The sequence below is a fragment of the Parus major genome, chromosome 1, assembly GCF_001522545.3.
Source record: "Parus major isolate Abel chromosome 1, Parus_major1.1, whole genome shotgun sequence".
Lineage (NCBI taxonomy): Eukaryota > Metazoa > Chordata > Aves > Passeriformes > Paridae > Parus > Parus major.
In genome coordinates, this window is record NC_031768.1 from 109,368,672 (window position 1) to 109,392,168 (window position 23,497).

The 23,497-nt window shown below is 46.5% G+C and overlaps 1 protein-coding gene across 6 annotated transcripts in view; it reads right to left on the reverse strand.

The window, feature by feature from the left end:
* Positions 1–1,391: 1,391 nt before the first annotated feature.
* Positions 1,392–23,497, reverse strand: part of ILDR2 (immunoglobulin like domain containing receptor 2) — a 39,280-nt gene continuing 17,174 nt past the window's right edge. For 2 of the 6 annotated variants that reach the window (XM_015634027.2, XM_015634010.3), the window contains exons 4-10: positions 20,045–20,101; positions 15,568–15,714; positions 14,654–14,830; positions 9,453–9,566; positions 7,870–8,080; positions 6,245–6,932; positions 1,392–5,434 (exon numbers count right to left, since the gene is read on the reverse strand). In XM_015634027.2, coding sequence (XP_015489513.1) covers positions 5,399–5,434; positions 6,245–6,932; positions 7,870–8,080; positions 9,453–9,566; positions 14,654–14,830; positions 15,568–15,714; positions 20,045–20,101 — 1,430 coding nt within the window. In that variant the 3' untranslated portion in view covers positions 1,392–5,398. Of the gene's footprint in view, positions 5,435–6,244; positions 6,933–7,869; positions 8,081–9,452; positions 9,570–14,653; positions 14,831–15,567; positions 15,715–20,044; positions 20,102–23,497 lie in introns of all 6 variants that reach the window. The other 4 variants (XM_015634018.2, XM_015634003.3, XM_015634047.3 and 1 more) reach the window with 3 other exon arrangements.

The window sequence follows — 23,497 nt, forward strand, 5'->3', positions numbered from 1 at the left end:
GCACCACACTGAAGGCTGACTGGAAATAGCCAAAGGAAAGCAGAGGGGTCAGAGAGGCATTACAAGCATGACAAAAATTGACAAGCAAAAGAGAGAGGGGGTGATGGCCTCCCCTGGCAAAGGCCCCTGTGCAGGCAGGGGTGAATGTCAGAAAGAATTACAAAGGTCACAAGAGAATTCATATGGGAATCATGGCAGGTTCCTTCCTTTAGTATTAGCTAACTTTATTCTTTAGATTTTTGCTGTTCCTAATGCTGGTAAATCCAGCTGGCATTTTTGAGATCACGTCAAAATGATAGCTGTTTCTTCACATTATGCAATAGATTCCTTTTCTGATCTTCCAGGAAATGAGAAAGGGACTTTAGAAGCCCCAGGTGACTCTGAGGGTGGTTTCAACATCACAGCTGTTGTAGAAAGCACGTACAGCCAGTAGAGCCTGATGGAGATGCTACACCACAGAGGTTTCTGGAATTTTAGGGGCAAATCTGAAGCACCTGGCAGATGCCAAAGGTGTCTTTGCTCCTGGATTTTACTTTGCTCCAGTAAAAAATGGGCTAAAACCTTTTAGCTTTTATTTCCACATGTTCCAAACCCTGTACTTGGCAACCAAGAACAGATCTTCACACACATCTTGTGTGAAAGCTGCCTGGAGAGAAAGACAGCTCCATGCAGCTTCTCAACAACCTCCACATCATCAAAATTATTTTCAGAATATCCCAGGCATGATAAACACCGTGGTGCTGCATTTATGTACCTGGAACAGTTTGTAGCAAGGTTTGACTTCTGAAATATTTTGTGATTGCTCCTTCTCAGGGATCTCTCCCAGCAGCTGTCCTTTATTCCTCAGAGGTGCAGCTCTGGGGTGCTCTGCTGATGGCCACCCCTGACCCAACTCCAGTAACAAAAGTGGGGATGTTACAGCTCCAGTCCATATGCCAGCAAAAAGACCTGAGTAATTCTGGCTGCCCATTTCAGCTTATAAATGTGGAGAGTTTCTCAAAAATTTGAAGTATTCAAAGTGCTAATTTTGTTAATTTTCCATTTCAGTGGAAATGGAGTGTTCTGAGGATGTTCACACTGAAGCCACCCATTGGAACTTTTACAATGTACTTTAAAGGAATAATGGGATTGAAGAGAAGTAATTACCACTGGCATTTATTTTCCCATTCCATTATGTCAAAACCTTTTTTTTTTTCAGTAGCCCTGATCACTTTTTTTGACAGCACAGTCTAATCTACTGCTAAAGCTTGATCCTGCTTTTGCTCTCGGGGCTATCTTAAATTTTTACAGAATTCTCTCATCATCTGTTTTCTTAGCAAGTCGCTGTTGTGATGCTGTGATTTTAAAACCACAAAACTCTCCATGTCCTTGACATGACCCAGACATCCATATCCAGTAAGAAAAGGATTTTAATTTTATGCCAGCAATAAAAATTCATCACTGGAACACTTATAATTTGAGACCACATAATAACCAGGCTCATTTATTTCCCAGTGCCAGCATTCTGCAGGTGCTCTAAAAGATGGCACAGACACAAACCATTACTCGTCTCCTGGAACATGAGGCTCCTCTCGAGCTGTCTGTCAGTCTCTGGGCCCCTGCTCCCCTGCTGCAGGAGTCACAGGTCGTTAGGGTTGTGTAGCTGTGCAGATATTCTAGTCACCCCTCACTTCTTGATTTGGTCCATTTGTTGCTGCTGCAGACACACTTCTAATGGGAAAAATAAAGGTGGCCTTAGGACAGACATGATCAGTAACTGAAAATTCCCGCAGATTTGTACAGAGAGATATGAAATACAAAATTTTAGAGCAAGGTTGCTGCTGCTCATATCTGACTTCAGGGAATTAAGACCTCCTTTTTTTTTCCTGCAGCTGAAACTTATCATCTGGTAAAATCCACAGAATCACTAGTCATAAAATCTTCAATACTTTTCCAAGTACCTGGATTCAAGAGATGTTTCCAAATTTAATTATACAATTAAAACAGTTTTCTTAAAAGAATTAGCTTGCAGCTACTTATTTATAAGCTAGATACACAAATGGCAACTCCTTACACACAGTGTACAGATGCCCTAAAGTACCAGCACTGAACAAACAAAACTGACTCAAATAAATGAAGACTTGTATTTTTAATACACACAACTCATTCCTGAGGGCTTGATCAAATAAACTACAGTGACTGAGATAAGGGACAGAACATAACTGAAATGAGAAGATTGTAATGCTTAGGCTTTCAGTATGATTTAAAAGATAGAGGTATTCAGAGACTGTAAAACCACTGGTTTGGGCCCTTTCTGGCACAGCCAGATGCACTTTTAAATTTCTATGTCAACTGTTTCCTGGGTCTGATGGAAATGATAGCAGGCTAAGATCCCTTGAAATTCATGGCACAGGGGTTGCCAAGGTTTTCAGACTAACAAAACATCAACTTGCTAGAATCCTCATATGTCAGGAATGAAATGTTTGATTTAAAACAGCACATAGTGTAGCTCTGTAGACTTCTCAAGGCCTCAGAGACCTCAGATGGCAGCCACCTGCCCACCTCTTGCTAACTGTGCTGTGATTTTCCTAAGAAAAAAAAAATAATGGAAAAAAAAAATTAAAAAAAAATGAAAATACTTAAATGTTGGTCTCTCCAGCCATAATACAGGTAGATGGTAAATGCAGTTGCTAAGTTGCTCTCCCTCTTTGAAAAGTCATGGCACTCAGGCAGTCAGGTCCCCAGTGACTGGTAAAAGGGACACACCAAACCCATTTTAAAGGGATAAAGAACAGGGCCCTGGGAACTCTTGACCAGTCAGCCTCACCTCTGTGCCCTGAAAGATCCTCCTGGAAGCCACCTCAAGGCATATGGATGGGAGAGAAGTGATTAAAGACAGCTGGCTTGGCTTCACCAAGGACAAATCAGACCTGTTTATTTTGAGACCTTCTATGACAGAGTGACTGCGCTGGTGGATAAGGAAAATCCATCTGATGTCATGCACCTCGACTTCTGGCCTTTGACAGTCCCAACAACATTTTGTTTCTAAACTGGAGAGGGATGGGTTTGGTGGATGACTACCTGATGGACAAGGAATTGGCTGGATGGCCACATGCAGAGCATCACTCAGTGTCCAAAAGGACACCAGTAACAAGCAGTGTCCCTCAAGGACCTGCAGCAAGGCTGACGCCGTTCATTCCTCTCTCCTCCATCCTCCTGAGACCCCACACAGAGTACTGTGTTCAACTCTGGGGCCAGCCACATAAAGACATGGACCTGTTAGAGCAGGTCCAGAGGAGGGAGACAAAAATGGTCAGAGGGGCTGGAACACCTCTTCTATAAAGACCGGCTGAGAGAGTTGGGGCTGGGGAGAAAAGAAGGCTCTGTGGAGCTTCCAGTGAATAAAGGGACCTACAAGAAAGCTGGAGATGGACTTTTTACCAGGACATTGATTTTCAAGTAAAATAGGGTAATTTTAGATTAGATACAAGGAAGAAATTCTTTACTGTGAGGGTGGTGAGACACTGCAACATGTTGCCCAGAGAAGCTGCAGATGTCCCATCCCTGGAAGTGCTCAAGATCCAGTTGGATGGAGCTTTGAGCAACCTCATATGTGGAAGATGTCCCTTCCCGTGGCAGAGGGTTGAAACTTTAAATGTTGAAATCTTTAAAGGCTACCTCCTGCACAAACAATTCTGCAATTCCACAATTGTATGTTCCTGCTGGCTAATCCCTCTGGCCAGGAAGACCCAGGACTAGGATTTCCAAAACTACAGTCATCAGTAGAGGAGTATGTGAGAAGAATGTCATCCTTTCATCAATTCACCTTCTCACATGAAAACTGTCATCAAATCCATGGAGATTATTTTTCCTCTCCCCTGACCATTCCTGGTGGGTGAACTATCTTGAAAAGGAGTAATACAGAAATTAATCTATCATTTTTATGGAGAACTGCAGTGATGTTAATATACCTTGTGTCCCAAACAGTACTGCCAGTATGAGCATGTGAGGCCAGACAGCTTCCCAAATTCCCAGAGGAACAACAAAGATGTCATTTCAGAGGCTGATAATATCCGTAACAACAGGGCACTAAGTTGTTTCTAGGTGCAATAGGAATCAAGATACTGGAGCTTAAAATGTTCCCATCATCTTCCCTCACATGATGATTTTAGCAGCTAAATACATGACTGCATAATACCCTATGAAAACCAGAATATCAGGCTTCCAAACGGTGTGAAGCACTCACTTTTAAATAAAGCTATGCCTGAGACAACAGCCACTAAAACCACATCCCAACCAAAGTGAATGGAATGGTTTCAAGTGAAAAGGGTGACTTTCAAAGCTTGTATCCGTCCACAGTGCTTGTTCTTTCCCACTGCTGTTACTGCTCTCTTCAGTAGTAGTTTCTTCTGGGAAACTGTTCCCAGAAAGGAGTGATACCAGTGCACAGGATGAAGGTCTGCAGCTGCCCTCTCACTGAGACTGTCCCCTTCTTGCTTCCTTGAAACAAAAAGGCCACTGACTAGAGTGGCAGAGGTGTCTGGTGGTGCTGAAAGCAGAGCACTAGGAAGGCTAGAGCACTGCTTTTAAAACAGTGGAGTAGGTACTCCAGCTTGAAGCTCTACAGAGTCACAGCTGAGCTGCAGGGAAATGCAACAGCATCAAAACAAAACACAGTTGGGGGCAGGGGGAAACAAATCATGCTCTCATTACAATAAAAGCTACTTTGACCCACTTTCAAAACAATACATCCATCTCACCTGCAACTCTCATCACACAACAAACAGAACTAAATATATTGAACAAATCAGCTCATAATTGTCCCTTCCCCATTCAGCCCTTATCAAGGTAACATCTCATCAGTCATTTTCTTACAGTGTCTGAAAGAATGTGGATTTTCTTTCGTGATTTAGGGCCTGATCAGCTGAAGGCAGTCTGCAGTTGTAAGAACAAGGCCTCCTCCCAGCACGGGAATGATACAGAAAAGGCTTTAAGTATGGAGCCAATTTTGATTCAGAGAACTGAGACAGAGAGAGCAAGAGGCACACACGCCTCCCTCTGCACGTGGGACAGAGCAGGAGGCACAAAGGCAGCCTCACTTGTAGTTCAGGGCTGCAGGGGCAGTAGGGATGTGGCTGCTGTCCAGTGCAGAATGGAGGGCACTGGAAAACAGGGTGCCAAAGAGACCCCTAGCCTCATTTTCTGGGCAGACTCCCAGAGCCTCTGAGATCTGAGTGCTGTCCATGGGAGTCAGTCTCTTACAAAAGCCTCAGCTCCCCTGGATGAAGCAAAAAATTGAAACAGTCCATGGCTGATGGCTGCAAAGGTTCACAGAGGCATGTTTAGCTTGTTGTTCTGCATCTTCTCCACTGCAGTCACCTCATGATATCCAGCCCATCAACATGACAGGTCCACAACTTCAAACCACAAGGGACATCCTTGTTGGGAAATCATTCTGAGAGGAAAGAGAGAAGATTAAATGTCAACATTTAACAGGAAAGCCCTCATTGGAACAGACAAAGGGACAGACAAAGCTTTGACGGAGACACAACTAAACAGCAACAGCTTTGTCCACTTGTGATCCAGTCCTCTCTCCCACAGCCAAGCTACTCTAATGATAAGGTGTCCCTCAAGGTGCAGACTTCCCTAGCTGGATTAGATGGGGAAGATCCCCTCCCCCGGAAACCATGAACTCATCAGTCCTCACTAGCTTGGATTGTTACAGGATGTTTTGCACTTGCTGGTATCCTGGGTGAGGAATGCCTTTGGCATGAATGGCCCACATGGAAGCCCATGGGAGTCTCTCCTTTGAGGAAGATGTCTCTTATATCATCCCCTGCTGCCAGCCCTGTCCCAGTCCAGAAGAACAAGAGCCTCTCAACCCTTCCTTAACAAGGATCAAGGCCAAAGCAAAGCCCTGTAATTTCTGTAAGGCCTCGGTAACTTCCCTACCACAATCCTCCTCAACTCTAGATAAACTTCCACCACCTTGGATTACCAGGCCACAGATGCCAAAGACATTGCTTACCTCCCCAGTTGCAGGCACATCTGGCTTTCCCCTCCATCCAGGACTCCATGTAGGAGCTATTACCCCTTCTGGCTTCCTACCCCCACAGTTCCTTCCCCCTTCCCACAGAAGTGACACCCAGACTCCAGGTGTTACCATCCTGAAAAACCCCATTGCCCATCAACTCTGGTTAGTAACCCCTGCCTGGTGGCTCTCCGCTCAGCCTATTTGGACCAGGACCACCAGACATGGCCTCACTGTTTTCTTGGGGTCCTTTTTCCTCTTCTTGTCAGAGGCATTGAGGTAGGCCTGTTCCCTGGCCCTGTAGGAAGGGCCTCGGCTCAGCTCCCTCTCGCTGTAGGGGGGCAGGCTGTCCTCCTCCTCCTCCTCGTCCTGCTCGGGGGACGACGACGGCTGCGGCTGCGACTTCTCGGCTTTGTAGGTGGAGGGCGGTGACCAGGCATAGTAGGTGCTCCCTCCTCTCTGGCTGGGCTGCGAGCTCAGCTTCGAGGGGGTTGCACAATGGTCACCACTCTCGTCGTAGCTCCGGGATTTCCTCTCCAAGACGCTGCTGAGGTAGGAGTGATCGTATTTCTGGCTCCCTCCGGGCGTCCGGCTCACCAGCCTGGGGAAGTGCTTCTCCTCGTGGGCCCGTCTCCGGGGCGGGCTGTAGGACCAGCCCCGATCCGAGTCCGTCAGCGGCTCCCGATTGCCCCTGCAGCGCTTGCTGTAGTATTCCTCCATGGAGCTGTCCTGGTGGGGCAGCCCCCCGCCGCGCCCGCCGTGCGACTCGGAGCGCTCGAAGCGCCGCATTTCCTGGCTGTCCGCCCGCCGCGGCCGCTGGCTGTAGGACTCGGCAAAGGCCGCCAGCTCGTCCATGGACACGGCCGGCACTCCCACGGAGAAACTCTTACGGGACAGCATCTCCGACTTGGACCTCTGCTGGCTGGAAGAGGGAGGAGGTAGAGTTAGAGGGGAGGGTCCAGCTGTGCTCATCCCCTCGGCTGCCTGCACAGACAGTGGAGGGAAGCAGGCCCTCCAGGGGGCACGAATCATCTGAGCTGTTTTCATCATTTTCAATAGGAAGAGATCTATCACATCCTTGAAACCCCGGGTTCTCTCTGCTGACTGTAAAGGCAGCTTAGTGCAGATAGCTCAGGTCCTTCATGTCTAATAGTTACTTGAGGTTAACCCCTGGGTGCACCTGCCCTGTCCTCCAGTATGCAGGGCTGGACCTGCTTCTCCTTCATCCTAGAGCTTCCAGGTGTATATCCTGCTGGAAAAACCCAAGAACCCAGCCATAGAAGCTCACAGCAGGGCAGTTTTGAAGAAGGTTTAAAGACAGCTGGTACAATAGCCCAGAACTGAAGGAAGGAAATCCCTGCCATTGCTTTTGGGATACTGGATTGCTTGAGGGAAGGTTGTGCTATCTCTCTTCTATGCACCAGAGTGCAAGTCCTTTAGGCCTGGAGCACTGGTTTAGCTGCACCAAAGCAGGAGGGTGTTATTCCTATATAATAAACCCCAACAGCATTGGGAAGTGCTGGAGGCATAAGATACAAAGCTCAAGAGAGATATTTGCACTTTCCCACTGTGGGCAGCTTGGCTTGGTTCCCTGTTGATCTCACTTTTACATCCCACTGGGACTGGGGCTTGTACCTGGCTTTACCAGCTGGGTAAGCTTCAGCAGACTTGTGGCAATCAGCTTCATTCTGACCTCATCTAATGACACGTCCAGATTTCCTATTTCTCTCTAGCCCCTCTCTCCTGCTAAGCAGAGCAAGGGCAGCAGGAAATAGGGGAGAGCTACCAGTCCATCTGTCCCTTCTGCTTTCCTCACCACTTTGCCAGATAGAGCTGTCCCCCGGCGTGGTGCCCCTCACCTGTGCCAGTAGCTGTCGCGCTCATCCCTGTACTCAGACACAGCCTGTGATCTGGAGGTGCTGCCCCCGCCCACGACTCCTGCCCAGTACTCGGCATCGCCATCCATGTCCCCCGCGGGGGGCAGAGGTTTCCTCCGCGCCTGCCGGTAGGGCTGGCGGAAGTTCAGGTCCTCCTCGTGCAGCGAGCTCAGCTCAGAGACCGTGTTGTTATCTGCAGGGGAGGATGCAGGAGAGAAATGAGATGGGCATCGCCTGATGGCAGCCAGGCGGGGATCCTGAGGGTATCACAAATGGCCTGTGCTCCAGATAACAGCCTTCAGGAAGAGCTTCCCCCCAGTAATATGTGTGAGCTCCCTGCCCTTGAGAGGTGGTCACCAAGCTTGGTGGGACACCACTACAGCACAGAAGTTGTGCCACCTCCCCTCTTCCTGGTGTGAGACAGGCTGGCTCTGGATTTGGCCTGACTTGCCCAACCTAAAACAAAAGCAACCCCCTCAAAAAAAGATTAAGAAAAAAAGTAAAAGGCTGTCTGAATCACTGTCAGTCTCTACTCCATCAAGCACACTGACATCTGTAGGCCTGACATACCAATCTGCAGAGGTCTTTTTATAGTAAATCTTGTGGGTGGAGAAGACAGTGTGCTCAGCAATGACTGTTTTAGAAGTATATATAATTTGTTCGTTATGCCTAATCTGTAGAGAGCTTTGATGTAGTGTCATTCCTTAAAACCCTTCCCTCCAATGATTTTCAGGATCCCAGATGTCTGTTTTAAGTGAGCCTCTAGCAGTGCCTAACATGGGTTAGCTCTGTGTGCTGCCCACAGGAGCTGAGCCCCCAGCCTGCCACAGGACAAGCAGCAGCACTGCAAGCCCTCCCCACGCACCTTGTCCCATTCTGCACCTCTGCCTCCTAATGTGGAAAGATCCTCACTTGGGTTTGAATTCTCACACACATGAAGTGCAGCCTCGGCCTTTATTTAAGGAAATAAAGCTTACAAGTGGCTGTGACAGTGAGGGGTTCCACACAGTTCTGAGTTTGCACCAGGTCCCTATTCACCACCCTGCTCCTTCTGCAGGGCAACAGCCACTCCAAACAAACTTCCTGCTTCCTTCAAGCCACGCTGTGGTCACTGCAGCCCACAAAACACACTTTCAATAAAATCACCCCTCTCCTTTTTTGCCATGCTTGGAGTTTACAGACACCACACTCTTAAGAAATTGTGGAAAAAAAATATCCCAGATATTATCATACCACAGGCTGTAGAAGGTATGAGTAGGGACTTGGCTCTTCAGATACTGATGATCCCAAAGTTTTATTATACGAGTAGACAATTTTCATTAACTTTTCAGTATCCCTCACTTTGCTCCAAGAATGATTAGGTAAGCACCAGACCTTTAAAATTGGAACGTACCTGTAGATACTTAAAATCCAGACTTTATCTGTCCCAATTGGCTTATCCTGGATATCATATCCTAGGGGCTGACCCTGATGCACACCAAGTGAACTTTAAACTATGAATTTCCCAGTCGTTCTTAGGTCAGTGGGAATATAGAAAAATAAATCAAACCATGCTTGTTTCTCACATCGTTCTCGCATCCTTCTAGCCGGGTCAAATTGAGCCAATTCTTTCTCCACATAGTACAGCACCTTCATGGAGTCCCTGTCCTTGTCAGCCTGGATCCTGTACCCTTTGCGCACTGCTAAGGAGAAAAAAAGAAAACATTAGAGGAAAACCCATGTAAGAACAAGGAGCCTTTCCACAACACTGCTTCTGTAGTTGAGCTCACGTCTCAGCAGGTAGGCTGCGTCAAAACACACTGAGTCAGTCGCTGCTCCACAAGAAATTCGTCTACAGTGTGGGATGTGAAGTTGTAAGAACTTGCATCATTTTGAAAGTTTGCAGGAAGAGCAAAAGAGGTTTGGAAATGCCAGTTTGTACAACCATCCAGTGATGGACACTGAGCATGGTGGGCCATCTTCACAGCACCCCACCCTCCCTTGTGTGAGACAGGCTCGCTCTGGAGTTGGCCCGCTTTTGCCCAGCTAAAACAAAAGCAACACCTCACTGCTGCAGAGTGATTGCAGATGATGATGATGAAAGAAAGATGATGGCAGAAAGAAAAGAAGAACTCATTTCTCCTTCCTCAGCACTACTGAAAGGATTCCTGATGGTATGGGAGAAGCAGTCCCAGAAGATCAGGGTTCCTCTAAGCTCTCAATCTGCAGGAGAAGCAAGCGCCTGAGCATTTGGGAGCTGTCACTGTGCAAGACCACTCCACCCTCCCACCCCCATGAATTCTCCTCACACAGGTTGAAGAGTGTGTGGCTAAAGCTCCAGAGAATACAGAAGGAAACACAAAGTCCCACAAAGCACATCACATTGCTTTGAGATTTATACTGACTCCAGGGATGAGGCCAATCAGGTCTGCTCTGGAATTCTTTACAAGCTTTACTTTACAGAAAAGGTGTGAAATGCTTGACTTCTGGGAAGTCTGGACAGCTTTTTGTCTTGTCCATGGGCCTATGTAAAAAAGAAGGCCCTATACCCCTGGAGCCAAAGCAGATTTAACTTTGTCAGGTTAGCACCATACACACTTTACCTACTAACAATAGCTACAAACCTTAAGGCAGGTCTATGGTCAGCAGCAGAGAACTCCACCTTTCCACTCTCTCTTTGAAGAAAATAAGGTTTTATAGCAGATTATTTAAGAAAGGTCTCAGCCTGGAACTATTACAGGATTGATAGAAATTCAGGTCTAGGTACAAGAGAGGACTACAACCCTCAAAAATTCAGCCTTATTAGAGAACCATCATAAGGACAATTCACTTAGCCCTACAAAATGGAACCTGCCTGCCTTGAATGGGGTTAACATGTTCCCTTGCAGGAATACTGCAGTGTTGCATGAATGCTCCTGCTGGGGAGCAATTTAAACACTTGGACAGTGGTTCTGAGCCAACCTGTTCCTTCTGTTTTATCCCTCACCACCGCAACACATCGAGCTATTAACATATGGGTTCGGTAGTACGTCGCATAGTATGTGCTGTGTGAGCTGAGCAAGGACTTGGCAGAGGTATTCTTAGGCACCTCCTGCCCTAAACTGCTGAGAGTGTGTCTGTGCATTAGGAAATAACCATGCTCTTCCTCAGGAATGGCTGTGCCATAGAAATGGGTAGAGTGATTGATTCCTCCCATAACCCCACAGATTGCTTCAGCGTTCCACCGTGGGTTTGGACTGAGCACGTGTAAGGTGAGTGATTGAGATATTTCCTTGTGTGTCTGCACTTGGGAATGGCATAGGATGTAAAAATATAGTAGGGGTCTATCAGGGTCCTTCTTTTAACCAGACAGCACAGCTGACAGCAGTGTATGCTTTATTATCCCTGTGAGTGAATGCACAGTGGCTGGAAATGCAGACAGTGGTTTACAGAACACAAGGAATCCTGCCCCTGCCCCCCAAACAGGAAGCACAGCAGGTCTCCTCAAATGAGGCTGGACTGACTGGCCTCCAAAGTGACAGCCCTGGCTGCACTGCATGAGCAGCAAGGGCAGTTCTCCACCCCCTCATCGTGGCTGGTACCTCACTTCTGTCTGGTACCATGCCAGGAAAGAGGCCTCTCACTATTCCTTCCTCTAATGTGTGGACTGGAGCTCAGCTAAGCTGCCACCTCATTTATACTCAGGCCAGCAAACCACTCTGACCTACTCATAACCCTTGGGGAACTTGAACAGGCAGCTTCCAGACTCTCCCCAGAGCCACTGCTCACATTGAGGCTGTGCCAAATATCTATTTGGGCAACTCTATAGCTCCTGGAACTGATAGAGAATTAGCTAAGCTTCATGCTAGCTTCATACTAAACTTGCTACTGCAACTCCCTATCAAAAGGCAAATTAATTTCTTGGTTAATTCTGCAAGCATCTAGAAATCAATTTTTGGATTTAAATCTGCAAAGATGACTGCGAACAGCTCCTAAAAAGTATTTTGCACTACAGAGGAAGCAGTTTTATCTCTGTTTGTTTATTAAATATTTCTCATAATGATACTAAATATTCAACTTATTAAATCTCTTCATTATTCCCTCAGCTGAGAAATAGAGATATTATTGCTTCTTCCTCACACTCTTCATCTGTAAGTTGCTATAATCCTTTAATCAGGTCTGAATCATTTTAAGACCATTTTAATTAAAAAGAAAAAAAGATGCAGAGATGTTGACCACATGTCCAGAACCACTTGCTGAAATCAAAGGGAATGCAACATTCTTCCCATATTTTCTTCTTTTGAACAGTTCATAAATTTCTAATGTTTAGTTTGTATTTAACTAGACACTATTTTTATTCTTCTGTGGGTGGAACCAACACAGCCAAAACTGTAAGCTGTCTTCCTGCCCAGAAAGGACACCACTACTATTTTTTCCAGACAAGTATGTTTAGGAAGTAAATGATGTCTCATCCTTATACCCTTCTCATGTTAAAGATCTAGGACCAAAAGCTTCCCTGTGTGCAGAGTTTGAAGGATCAATGCAAGAGCCTCTAGGTAACCACTGCATTTAAAATATAGCATAAATCCTAACTTATGTGTTGTCAACACTCTTCTAAATAAGAGAGCTAAATGTTTTGGGGTTTTTTTCTCCATTCCTATTATATATTCCATATCCTAAGTTTAGGATAGAGTTCCTAGGCTCATTCTGAGCTTTGCCACATGGCTTTTATATAACCCCAGACAAATTTTCTAAATATCCTCAGGCCAAAGTTTGCTCACTCAATCACAGGGGTCATTTATAAACACAGACTCTATCTAGGGCAAAGGATGTCATTTTTAGCCAGAATTAACGAATCCTCCAGCACTTTTGATCCCATTTTTTTTTAAATGGACTTGACAGAAAGGTTGAAATCCCAAAGATACAAGTTTCAGATCAGACCTACACCAGCTGTGTGGAGGACACAAAGGCTTTTTATTCTCCTTCTGAGAAAGGCTTTCATTATAAACTCAACCATCACCTGTTTTGTTTAGCTTGCTGCCTGGCCAACAAGCAAATAAGTAGCTTGGAAAAGCCTCACAATGTTTTCTCTTCTACAGCCTGTCATTAGGGGATATTATAGCATTGTGGAGGACCTTGTGTGTAAAAGAACAGAGTACAGGCTGTAACTCTCCCTTAGTCCCACAGCTCAAGCACCTTGAACAACAGGTCCATGATCCAGACTAAGGGTTTGTCCATATTATTGCAAAAAAGATTACCAGATTTTTAAAAAAGCTTAAGAATCTCTGTTGTCTTGCAACAAAGGTTAAAGCTCTGTGATAATGTTTTTATTTGCCATATATACTATTTCCTGTCAAGTCCTGAAGTGAGGGATTGAGTCCAGACACTTTATTTGGATGCATTATATATTAAATGCATCCTTCTGTATAAGGATCATGGCATCCTAAGAGCCATTCCATTTGGCTACCAAATGTATACTCTGTTTTTTATTCTGAACTTGCGCTCTGCTAGTAGAGACAAGACTGGGAGCTGTGATCTGACTCTTAAAAAATCCCTGGAGTTCCCACAATCAGCACCATACTCTATGTGCAGTGACATTTTTCACAGGAGAAAGAAATTGAAGCACTGGGGTGTCATTCATCATTTTCTGACAAAGGTTTTTGAATTGGATATGTTCTGCATTGGATCAGTGATTGATTTATTTCCTGTTTCAAAATGCTCCATTCCAGAGCTCTGTTTTGATTTCAGTGGCCAAAAAAAAAAAGGTGTGATTGTTGAAAGAAAATATGTTTTGTAATTCCAGAAAGGTTAATTTCAAAAAGGTTAATATACTGACTGGGGCAGCAGAAGCATCTGTAGGGTTGTTCCAGAAGCTTAATTAATTATGCTATTTAATCTTGTCTTTTCAGATGTGTTTTATCAACACGCTGTCGTGAGTTAATTTAACAATTGATACTTAGTGTGGTGCTTTGAAATCAGACTGTAGCTGGGTCAGTGATGACTCTACATTGGTGAGAGTTATTTCTGCTGCAGAATGTTTGAATTTAGACAGCCACTCTGATTCTGGAATGCATGTGGCTAAATTGCTGCCCTCTTTTCTCCTTGATGGCAGCTTCCTTTGCAGCAGCAGAAGTGACCCTCCCTGAGACAAGAGGCATCACACTGACACTCTAGGTCTGACACAGATCCACAACTCCTTTCTAGTCACGAAGCCTTTCATCACCCACGTTTCACAAATGCAAAGGCTGAACAAGAAAAGTGGCCTACTGACTTCTGTAAAGTAGAGGACAGGGTCCAGCCCCAAAAGATCTTGGGCAGAAATAAGGGAATAGGTTACTTTGCCCAAAATGCCATGGGGACAGTAAAACATGCTGCAGCAAAAACTGCTGCCAGAGGCCAAGCAGTGCCCTGCAGAGGGTTGGAAGGACAGTTTACAAAGAGAAAGCAGCTTGCAAGGCATCAGCTCTAAAGGGAAAATGGCTCCTGCCTCTGGTCTCCTGAAATCATCTTTGTCCTTTTGTCCTCTGCGAGCCAAATGTCTGCAGCAATAATGACAGGGGTCCTGTACAGGGACTTGGCCTCCCATACCCTCCTGACCTAATTAGGCACCCACAAACTGACTCTGTGTTGACGGCCCTAGAAAAGTTAAACCATGTGGCCCTAATGCAAATGTCATTGTCAGAGAAAGGATTAAAATTTCCCTGTGTTTTTTCTCCTCACACCACTCAATCAGTGGCAATCATTCCTGCCCTTCCCAGCCCCACTCCCAGTAAGAGGACTGAAAGTTGTGCCTGGCACTGCAAATTACCATTTTGGCTCCCTCCACTGGCCTCACTTGGGGCTAAGGGAGGAGGGTGTGACTTATCCATCAGCACAGCAGGAGATGGGACACCAGCAACAGGAACACTGGGGATGTAGTATGGACCTGGCATGGCAGAGACTGCAGGGGGGTACCCAGCTTTTGCTGCTTTGCCTGCTACATACACTGAAAAAGAAAAAAAAACAAGAGTCAGCATCACACACCAGCACCCCACAGATCCACTGGACATGTGGATGAAACCTGCACCAACATTGGTGGCGATCCCACAGGAGACAACCAGACAAATGAATTAACAAGGACCAACCTGAATTTCTCTAAGCCTCGAAGGGTACTGAAGGGAGTTTAAAATATGTACTGCCTATAATAATAATGGCACTGAGAGATGCCCAGAAAGACACTCAGGGTACTACAGCCAACATGATTTAGTGGCAGTTCAGCTTTAAAAATAACTGATGACTCAAGCAGCAGGATGAGGCTCATGGAACTTGACAGATCTGACTGAGCCTGACCAGGAACCTTGCTGGGTTGCAAGGATTTTGCCCTCCCTGTTGTAGAGGACATCTGATTTGCATTGCCAGGAAGAAACTTCCCAGGATGCTCTTAGCTCTGACCCTCAACATTCACTGACACAACAACAACTTTGGAATGGGAGCATGACACTTTGGAAAAGCAGACACAGCTGCCAAGGCAGGGAGGGCTTGGGGAATTACATTTGTAATTAACTTTGAGCATTCAACCATTGAGTAATAGGTCAGATGCTTCACTCGCTAAGAACCAGTCCTTTAGCCAAGCAAAGTGCTCAGGGCAAAAGAAGCAATATTAGCAGATTCTCCCCCTGTTCTTCCAGGGAGCAGAAGTGGCAGGGCAGAAGATGTGCACCAGGCTTGGACAGGGTCACTCACGCGCCCGGGGACAGCAGCAGGACTCAGGACAGCAGGGGCAGCGGACGTAACAGCAACAGCTGTGCGGGCAGCACTGGCACCAGCAGATCCCCACCAGGAGGAAGAACAGGAACGCTCCCAGGATCACCAGGCCCACAAAGACCCACTCTGGAAAACAAGGGGAGAAAGGGAGATAGTTACAGGACTACACATTGCTGTGGAAAAGTACATCAGCAACATCCTCCCAGTGGAGAGCATGGGGACAAAACACACAGGTGAATAACAGAAGAGGACCAATTCCCTGTGGGTCTAGGACTAGGACTACTCCTCCTCTTGTGTCAAGGCAGAAATGGCAGGTGACAGTGAGAAATGAGCTACAGAAATGTGGTCCCTTCTGGCAGCATCTCTGGCTGGCTGAGAGGCGAGCAGCAGAGACAGGAGCCCCGGTTCCCCGGCCAGAAACCCTTCGTCCCACAGCAGACCCGCGCCAATGCCACGGGACGCGCTCCATTAGCATTTGGCCCTCATCAAAGACTCATTCTTCTTGGCCATGTTCATGCCCTGCTTATGTGTTTGTTCCCTACCAACATTCCGGTTTTAATGGGACAAACGATGGTGAAAAGCAGGCTATAAATAGCCCAGTAAACGAGCCAGGCCTGCCCCTTCACAGCGAGGCCTACGCAAGCAATTATCCTTTTGAATGTTTCGAACGAACATCCTATTCAGGCACCACAGCCAGCCAGCAAAACTAACAACCACCTTTTTTCTCCCCCACTGAAGCCTCAGATGATGTGTCCCAAAAGGGAGCAGCTGAACAACACCCTACAAATGAAAGCACGAAAGAGCTGGCCCACAAAAACCAGGGTGGGGCTTAAAGGGGAAGGGGAGGGAGAAAAGGTTTCTCAAACTTTGCTGCTGGAAAATCTGGTGGGAGCAGGGCTCAGCCTGTGCCAGAGCAGCACCTACTGCCCCATAGGAATTCCAGACTAAGGGAATGATCAGTGAACACATCTGGACCAAGAAATCACAAGACCCTGAACATACAGGAGGCCTGGAGCTGGTTTTATGTCAGAGAAATGCACCAACCTATCTTAAAGCAAGACTGCTGGTGGGGAAAAGGCTCCAGGTGTACCCAGGTGGTTATTCAACCACCTTGGAAAAATCAGAAAAAGCAAATAAAGTGGGGCTGCTTTGCAGTGGGAAAGGGTTTATCCCCACTTCAGAGAACAAAAAAGCAGCATACCACTATTTCCAAACAGAAGTCCAGTGTCCACTAAAGAGTCTCCTGGTAGAGAATTATTTGAGATGAAGAAGTATCGATACGAGGATTGCAATGTGCATGAAGAATCACACAGGGAAAACAGTGCACCCTGTGTTGCTAAGCTAAAAAGTCAAGGAAAAATGTTTCACTTGGACCATTCAAAATAGAATTTTTTCCTAGTTCTTAATACAGCACAAAAATAAGAAGTGTCATTTTTGATCCATCGGCAGCGTTCTGTTTGAACAAAAGTATGATTCTTTACTTTGTTGGAGTCTTCCTTAACTCTTCTACAAACAACTCCCCTTTTTAAAAATGCCATTTTAAATCTAGAATTTAAAATTTCCTTTGAAAAATGTCAGTCAAAGATCTGGCATCTACAAATCAAAACACTTCAGAAGTGTGAAGTGAAATATTTTAATTTTTTTTAATTCTTTGTTTCTTTTTTGGCTGACACAGATGAATTTCATTTATATTTGCATTTAATTTTGGTCCCTATGGAATATTTTTTTGGGGTTGAACCTACTATATGCTGAGAAAAATGAGCTAACAAGTAAGGAAAGGGCAGAAGGGAAGCATTCATGAATAGGAAAGCACGAGCTGAGAGATTACTGACACAGTCCCTCAAGTTCTGCTTCTAGCAGCTGTTTTGCTTAATATTTTCATAAATTACTTTGACACAGAAAATAAGAATGTGTTAAAATATCATGACAGTAAGCAGTAGGGATGCATTGTCAATAAAGGCTGGGACATGCACAAAGGGTCTACTTGGGTCTACAATAGGAGATGTGAAATGCAGTATTATCCTGAATTTCAAAGTATGCAGCAATGCTGTTGCATACCTGTCACACCAGTATCACAAGTTCAAAGATCAAGAACAATTTATTTTCTGAACAGGACTTCACTGGTTGAAAAGAACTGAAAAACAAGAGAAATGATCCAGTACACATAGGATTACTCAGGCAATACAGCCACCAAAAATGGCAAATGTAACCCTAAATATTTGTAATCAGGGAATGTAATAATGTAATAAGGGAAGAATTTCCAGTAGTATTAAGGAAATATCAATGCCATCACACAAGGCCTCCTCTCCACTTGACTTCATCTGAAGTTACTGATGTTATACAGCTCTGGTCATCTTTGCAGCAGAAAAGATGAATTTAGGTCGATGGAAAGCAGGGATTTGAGGGATGAAGAGACTCTGGAGCCTGCTTGGCAGCAGGGGAGCTGAAGCCTGCTGAGTTACTCTATTAAACAGAAGGCTGAGGGAAGATGTAGCTCCTGCCTGTAAATATAGTAGGAGGATAAATGCAGGAGGAAAAGCAGGTATTATAGTTAAAAGATCTTACATAAATGGACAGAAATAGATGATCAGTGATGTAGAGAGAAGCTAAAAGAAGCCCATCAAAGAAAGTGATCCAATGGGAAAGAGAAAGGCCAAACCTTAGGCCACTCCTAAGCTTGCCAAGCTTACAGAATGGATGAAATTACATGGTGCTGGGGATGGAATGCAAGACAGGGAGCCAGACTATCCTCTCCAGTCCTGTATTTCCTAATCTATGCCAATCTAAGCAACAGCTTAGTGGCTTTTTCTTTGTTGTGTTCTCATCTTGTTTTCTACAACCATCATGGACACAGAAAAGGAGGTGAAACAGTACTGCTTAATACAAGTGGCCAGCCACAGCTATCCAGTGAAACTCAGATGTCAGATGTCCAGAGCTATTAGTGAGCAGTTCACAACCACTCCATAAAGGATAAAAGCCTGGTGGAGGAAAAAACAGACAGCAAGTCCATTAAAAGTGTATCTGTGGTCTCCCTGAACACGTTCTAGCAGTACAAAAGGGGGTCAGGTTAGTGTGTACATTGCACATTGCAGGATACTCACTCAGCATATAAAGTGGATGTTTGAAATCAGTGTCCCAGCCACAGGGACCTGTGAGTCAGCATTTTACTGCACAGGAAGTTAGACCATTTCCTTTTCTGATGAGGTCAAGAAAACAGCAAAAAGAGGCTGCTGGCTCTTCTTTTTTGCACAGAACTGGGATTCAACCAGCTCCCCCTGTGTAATGCTGAGATTCAAATGACTACCAAGCTGACAAGCTCAGTGTCCTTGCTGTCTGGAAACTACTGGTTTGTGCTTGCAGAAGTATCTGCTTTTTTTTACTCAGGTAACATCAAACAGCAACTGCTGAAATGTGGTTTGCTGCTGCATCTTACACTTTCTTGTTGTCTACCCATGCAGTGAGGGTACCAGAAAGATATATGGCCAACACACCATAATTTTATACCCATTCAATAAAATTCTAAATAACGGAGGGAAAAGTGTTAGGCAATAGAGAATCAACTGTTATCTATGCTGAAAAGACCAATCCCTCTCCTGCCATGCAGGAATTCTAGGGAGCTCTGGGTTACATTGGAGGTGGGTGAGTGTCTGCCTTCTCTTCGTTTGCATCTCTGGGACAGGCTCGAAAATAGCTTCACACATTTATGTGGAATTGCATTTTTGCACAAAAGTGTGAAATAAATGCTCCTCGGGCACCACCGGAGAACGATCAGATGACTTGAGGGCTAAATATTCTCACAGCTTTTCCCTTTCAAGAACAATCTGTTGCACAGCCTCTGTCTCCTCTGCAAGGAGTGCCAGAACTGGTGGCTCTCGCTAGTTTTGGCTAGCAAGGGATTTGTCACCGAGCTCTCGCGTCGGGGCCAGCCGCCCAGTGTTGCTAAGACCACGGCCTGGCCATGCAGCACAAGAGGGGCTGTGCCACTGCTGGGTTGCTAGCCAATGCTCTGTTCCCAGCACCTCCTGTGCCACCATCTGTGGGGATGGTGGAGCAGTGGCACAGGCCAGGTCTGGGGAGCTGAGTGACTGCACAGGAGCAGCTGACCCCACAGAGGGCTGTGGGGTCTCACAAGCTGCAGAACAGATTCCTCTGTGCTAGCAGGGGGAGAGCAGAGAGCTTGATAGAAAACCTCCCCAGAACAGCTCTGGCATTTCTGCTCTCACACTGATCCTGGCATGGCATCAACCATCTCTGCATGCTGGCTCCCAGCATGGCCCGGCATCAGCTCTCTCAGATCCGAACCCAGCGCTTCCCCAGTAAGTGACAGACTCTTCTCTTTAAATCCCCAGATTAAACACACACACAAGTGAAACATACACCACATAAAGATGCTGCAGAAGGATAAACAGACAAGATGACAGAGGAATAAATGATTAAGGGTGAAATGACTGAATACCTGGCATAATCTCCACAGCAAAACTGGGCAAGAGATCAGCAAGCAGCCCTGTCCTGCCTAGAAAAGACAGAAGGAGGAGAAGAAGGAGAGAGGTTACTGCAAGAAAAACACACTCCCCAGCCCCTGCCTTAGCCTCCAGTTCCCTTCCTCATCAGCCCACTTGCACTCTGCGTTATGTGAATTTCTATCAACCACAGATGTCATCCTGCTCGGTGCCTGGTGTCTGCCTCTGCACTTCTGCCATTTCTGTGTCCTTGCATTTTATCTTTATCAGCAGAGCTGGGGGGAAAGAATCTGGAACAGAGCATCTCCAATCTAGACACAAAATGACAAGAAAAAGGAGTCCCTTTAGCATGGTTACATGGTAACATCTTCCTGGAGTTATGCTCTACACATGCAAAAGCTCCTGGAAATGCACAACAGCCCTTAAACAGAAGGACACGGTTTATTTTAAAAAGTACTGATGTAGTCTCTACAGAGATGAAACATCTTTTACCCAAGGCTATTGATAAATCAGCCACATGCTTCCAAAACCCATGGATGCTGCTGTCCATGTGGGGCTCAGTGAGTGCACTGACAGCTCCAGGAAAGGAGCCTTGAAGGAATGTTGTGCATATGTGCTAATTATTTGGAGATGCACGAGCATCTTGGTAAGACTGTGACAAAGGCCAACTCCCAGTGGAAGCAAACCAACAAGGGAAACATTTGTGTAGAAATTTGTGGTATCACTTTGCAAAGGAAAAAGGAAACAAACAAAAAAAAAGGCAAGTCAACTTCAAATTTATAATTCACAACCGAATACAAACAAACTCCAAGCCCAAAGGCAGCTCGGTGTCAGTTTGTTTTGGCACAGAATGTCTGGGATATTTCCAGTACACAGCAAACACCCTGCACAGTGCTCAGCTGTAATTTACACACACCTGTGCATTGGCAGAACAGCCCTAAGCGCAGCTGTGCTGTGAACTCTCCCATAGAGCCCCAGGATCATGCTGGGATTTTTAAAGACATGCATATGGTAGGAGAGCTGCAATCTGAAGAGAGACACACATTGTGGGCATAACAACGGGAGCAGCTAAGGGTAAGCCAATGCAAAAGTGGTAGAAAGCTACCTTTAACCTCCCCACATGCCCTCCAGGTCCTGCACTACGCAGCACTCAGACACAGTGATGAACTGGATCCCAAGTTCCTCGGCCTCTAGTCTGTCCTTGAAGGTTATTACAATCAAATTCCCACCATCCGTTTTCTCTCAGTGCTTCAGCAGAGACTCTGTAGAGATCAAAAATCCACAAGGAAGCCTGCTGGAGCCATAATGAGTATACCATGGCTTCAGGCAGTGCTTTGCAGCCAGTTGCAACTCATCAAAGCTGACTGGTACTCACAGGAACGCCCATCCTGGTGAAGTGGTGCCGAATCCTTAGCAAAAGATAGCAGGGTGATGCTTCACATAACTGCTCCCCATTTACCACTTTGAGGGAGGACTCCTGCCACCAGTCTGCTGCAACATTTTTATCTACATTTACAAAGAGTTTCATGACATTCTTTGCAGTCCAGTTCCTGGAAGGATCAAGTATCCAAGCCTCTCACAATAGCATGTTATGTTCTACGTGCACATTAAGTATATTCCTTATTCTGATCAAACAATACACAATTCTTTTGCAGGCCTCTGTGTGCATATGTGAACAGCACCCACGTGAACCACATGCATGCAGAATATGGGCAGACATGAGCATGTAGCTCACCTCCCATGTGTTATTACCTCTGCACAAGCTCACATGCAGCCTTGTTTGAGAGCAGATGCCACTGGACAAATTGCTGGAGGTACATAGTTAACTTTTATTCGTGGTTAAAAATGCAAGGAAATGACACATTTAAACAGCAGAAACTCCTTCTCAAATGGTCACTGACAAATGGGTGCCTCTTTATTTTAAACCTACCTGGAGAGGCTTGAGCCCTGTTAGTGGTGGGTACTTTCTGATCTCCAAGAGGAATCACATGTCCAGCAAGGAAAAACATCCCTCAATATAACAGTGCCTGAGAACTTGGTGAAAACAAAGACAACCAAAGCAGCTCTTCTGTGCTACCCACAAGCAGCCAGTACTTCCCTGCTTGTGCAGCCTCACTTGGCTTGTCAGTGTCTGCCTGGGGAATTTGCATCCCTGCCCTGCCAACGGGACTCACACAGCCCTGGGGGCCCCAGAGCCCCCAGCAGGGATGCACAAAGCCTGAGAGGACCCAAGGCAACAACAAACCCCACCACAGCTCAGCCTGAACTCTGCCTGCCTGGCCCAGCCCAGCTGACAGCACAATGCCCACCCCTGGACTGCTGCAGCTTTCCACAGCTCAGCCCCCGCCCCGGGCTGAATTAATCCCCTGATAACCTTTCCCCAAACCATTCCTTCAGGGAAGCCAACAGGCTGAGGCTGCCCGCGGTTGCCCCAGCAACGGGAGGCTCCCACCACTGTCCCTCATTGAAGGAAACTTTCCTCCCTCTGCTGCTGCTGCTGCCAGCAACAAGTGGAGCAAAACCCCAAGTGGGCACACGGACAGGGTGGCTCAGGGCAGGGCAGGGCTGCCACTGGCTCTCACCTCCTGCCCTCTGCAAGCCTGGCCCACACATGGGCACAGCCCAGAGACAGCTGGTGGCCATAGAGGGGATCCCAGGGCAGGACCCTGGTGGGTCACACACCGCCCCAAACACAGGGCAGGTTGTCCTTTTGGATCCATGGCTGTAACAGCAGGCAGGCAGAGCACCCGTGGCCAGCACCCACCCATCTCTCCTTGCCTTGGATGCTCCTTGCCTGGGCTCTAAGCTCACCTCCTTCTCTCTCGTTTTTTTGGGTTTTTTTCAAGGAAATTTTAAAGTGGATGCTGGGGCTGGATAGCAAGTGGTGGGGAAGAAACAATTCAGTAAAACATCCTGCCAAGAGACCGTCTGGCCACACCACCTCTGCACAGCAGCTCTGCCCTCCTGAGGAAGGGCTGCAGGAGCTCCAAGCCATGCCTGGGCACCACTGCTGAGTCACAGATCTGTGTCCCCACCCACAAGAGCTTTGTGTCCTCTGTGCAGCTCCCACCACCGAAGGGATAGAGGGAATAGACAATGGCCCTGTTTTCCAGGGTTATCCCAGGTGACTAGGTCAGAGCTAGGAGCTTGTCCTCATTCTGCAAGGATCTGGGACATGTGCCATCTCTATTCCTACCATGCTGAAGGGTTTTACCTGCCCATAGTGGCCTCTCAGCAGGCACCTCACACGCCCCAGGCCCCAGCCAGCCTTGAAATGCAACGGAGCTCACAAGCCCCCCAACTGCACTGGCAGAGCACAGGAGGAGGAATGGGAGAGGAAAAGCTGAGGGGATGCAGAGCAGCTCCAAGAGGTGCAGACACACAGCAGAGGCGAGCGAGGACAGGAGTTAATACACAGGAGGCAGGCAGGCGACAGAGCAGTGAGCAAA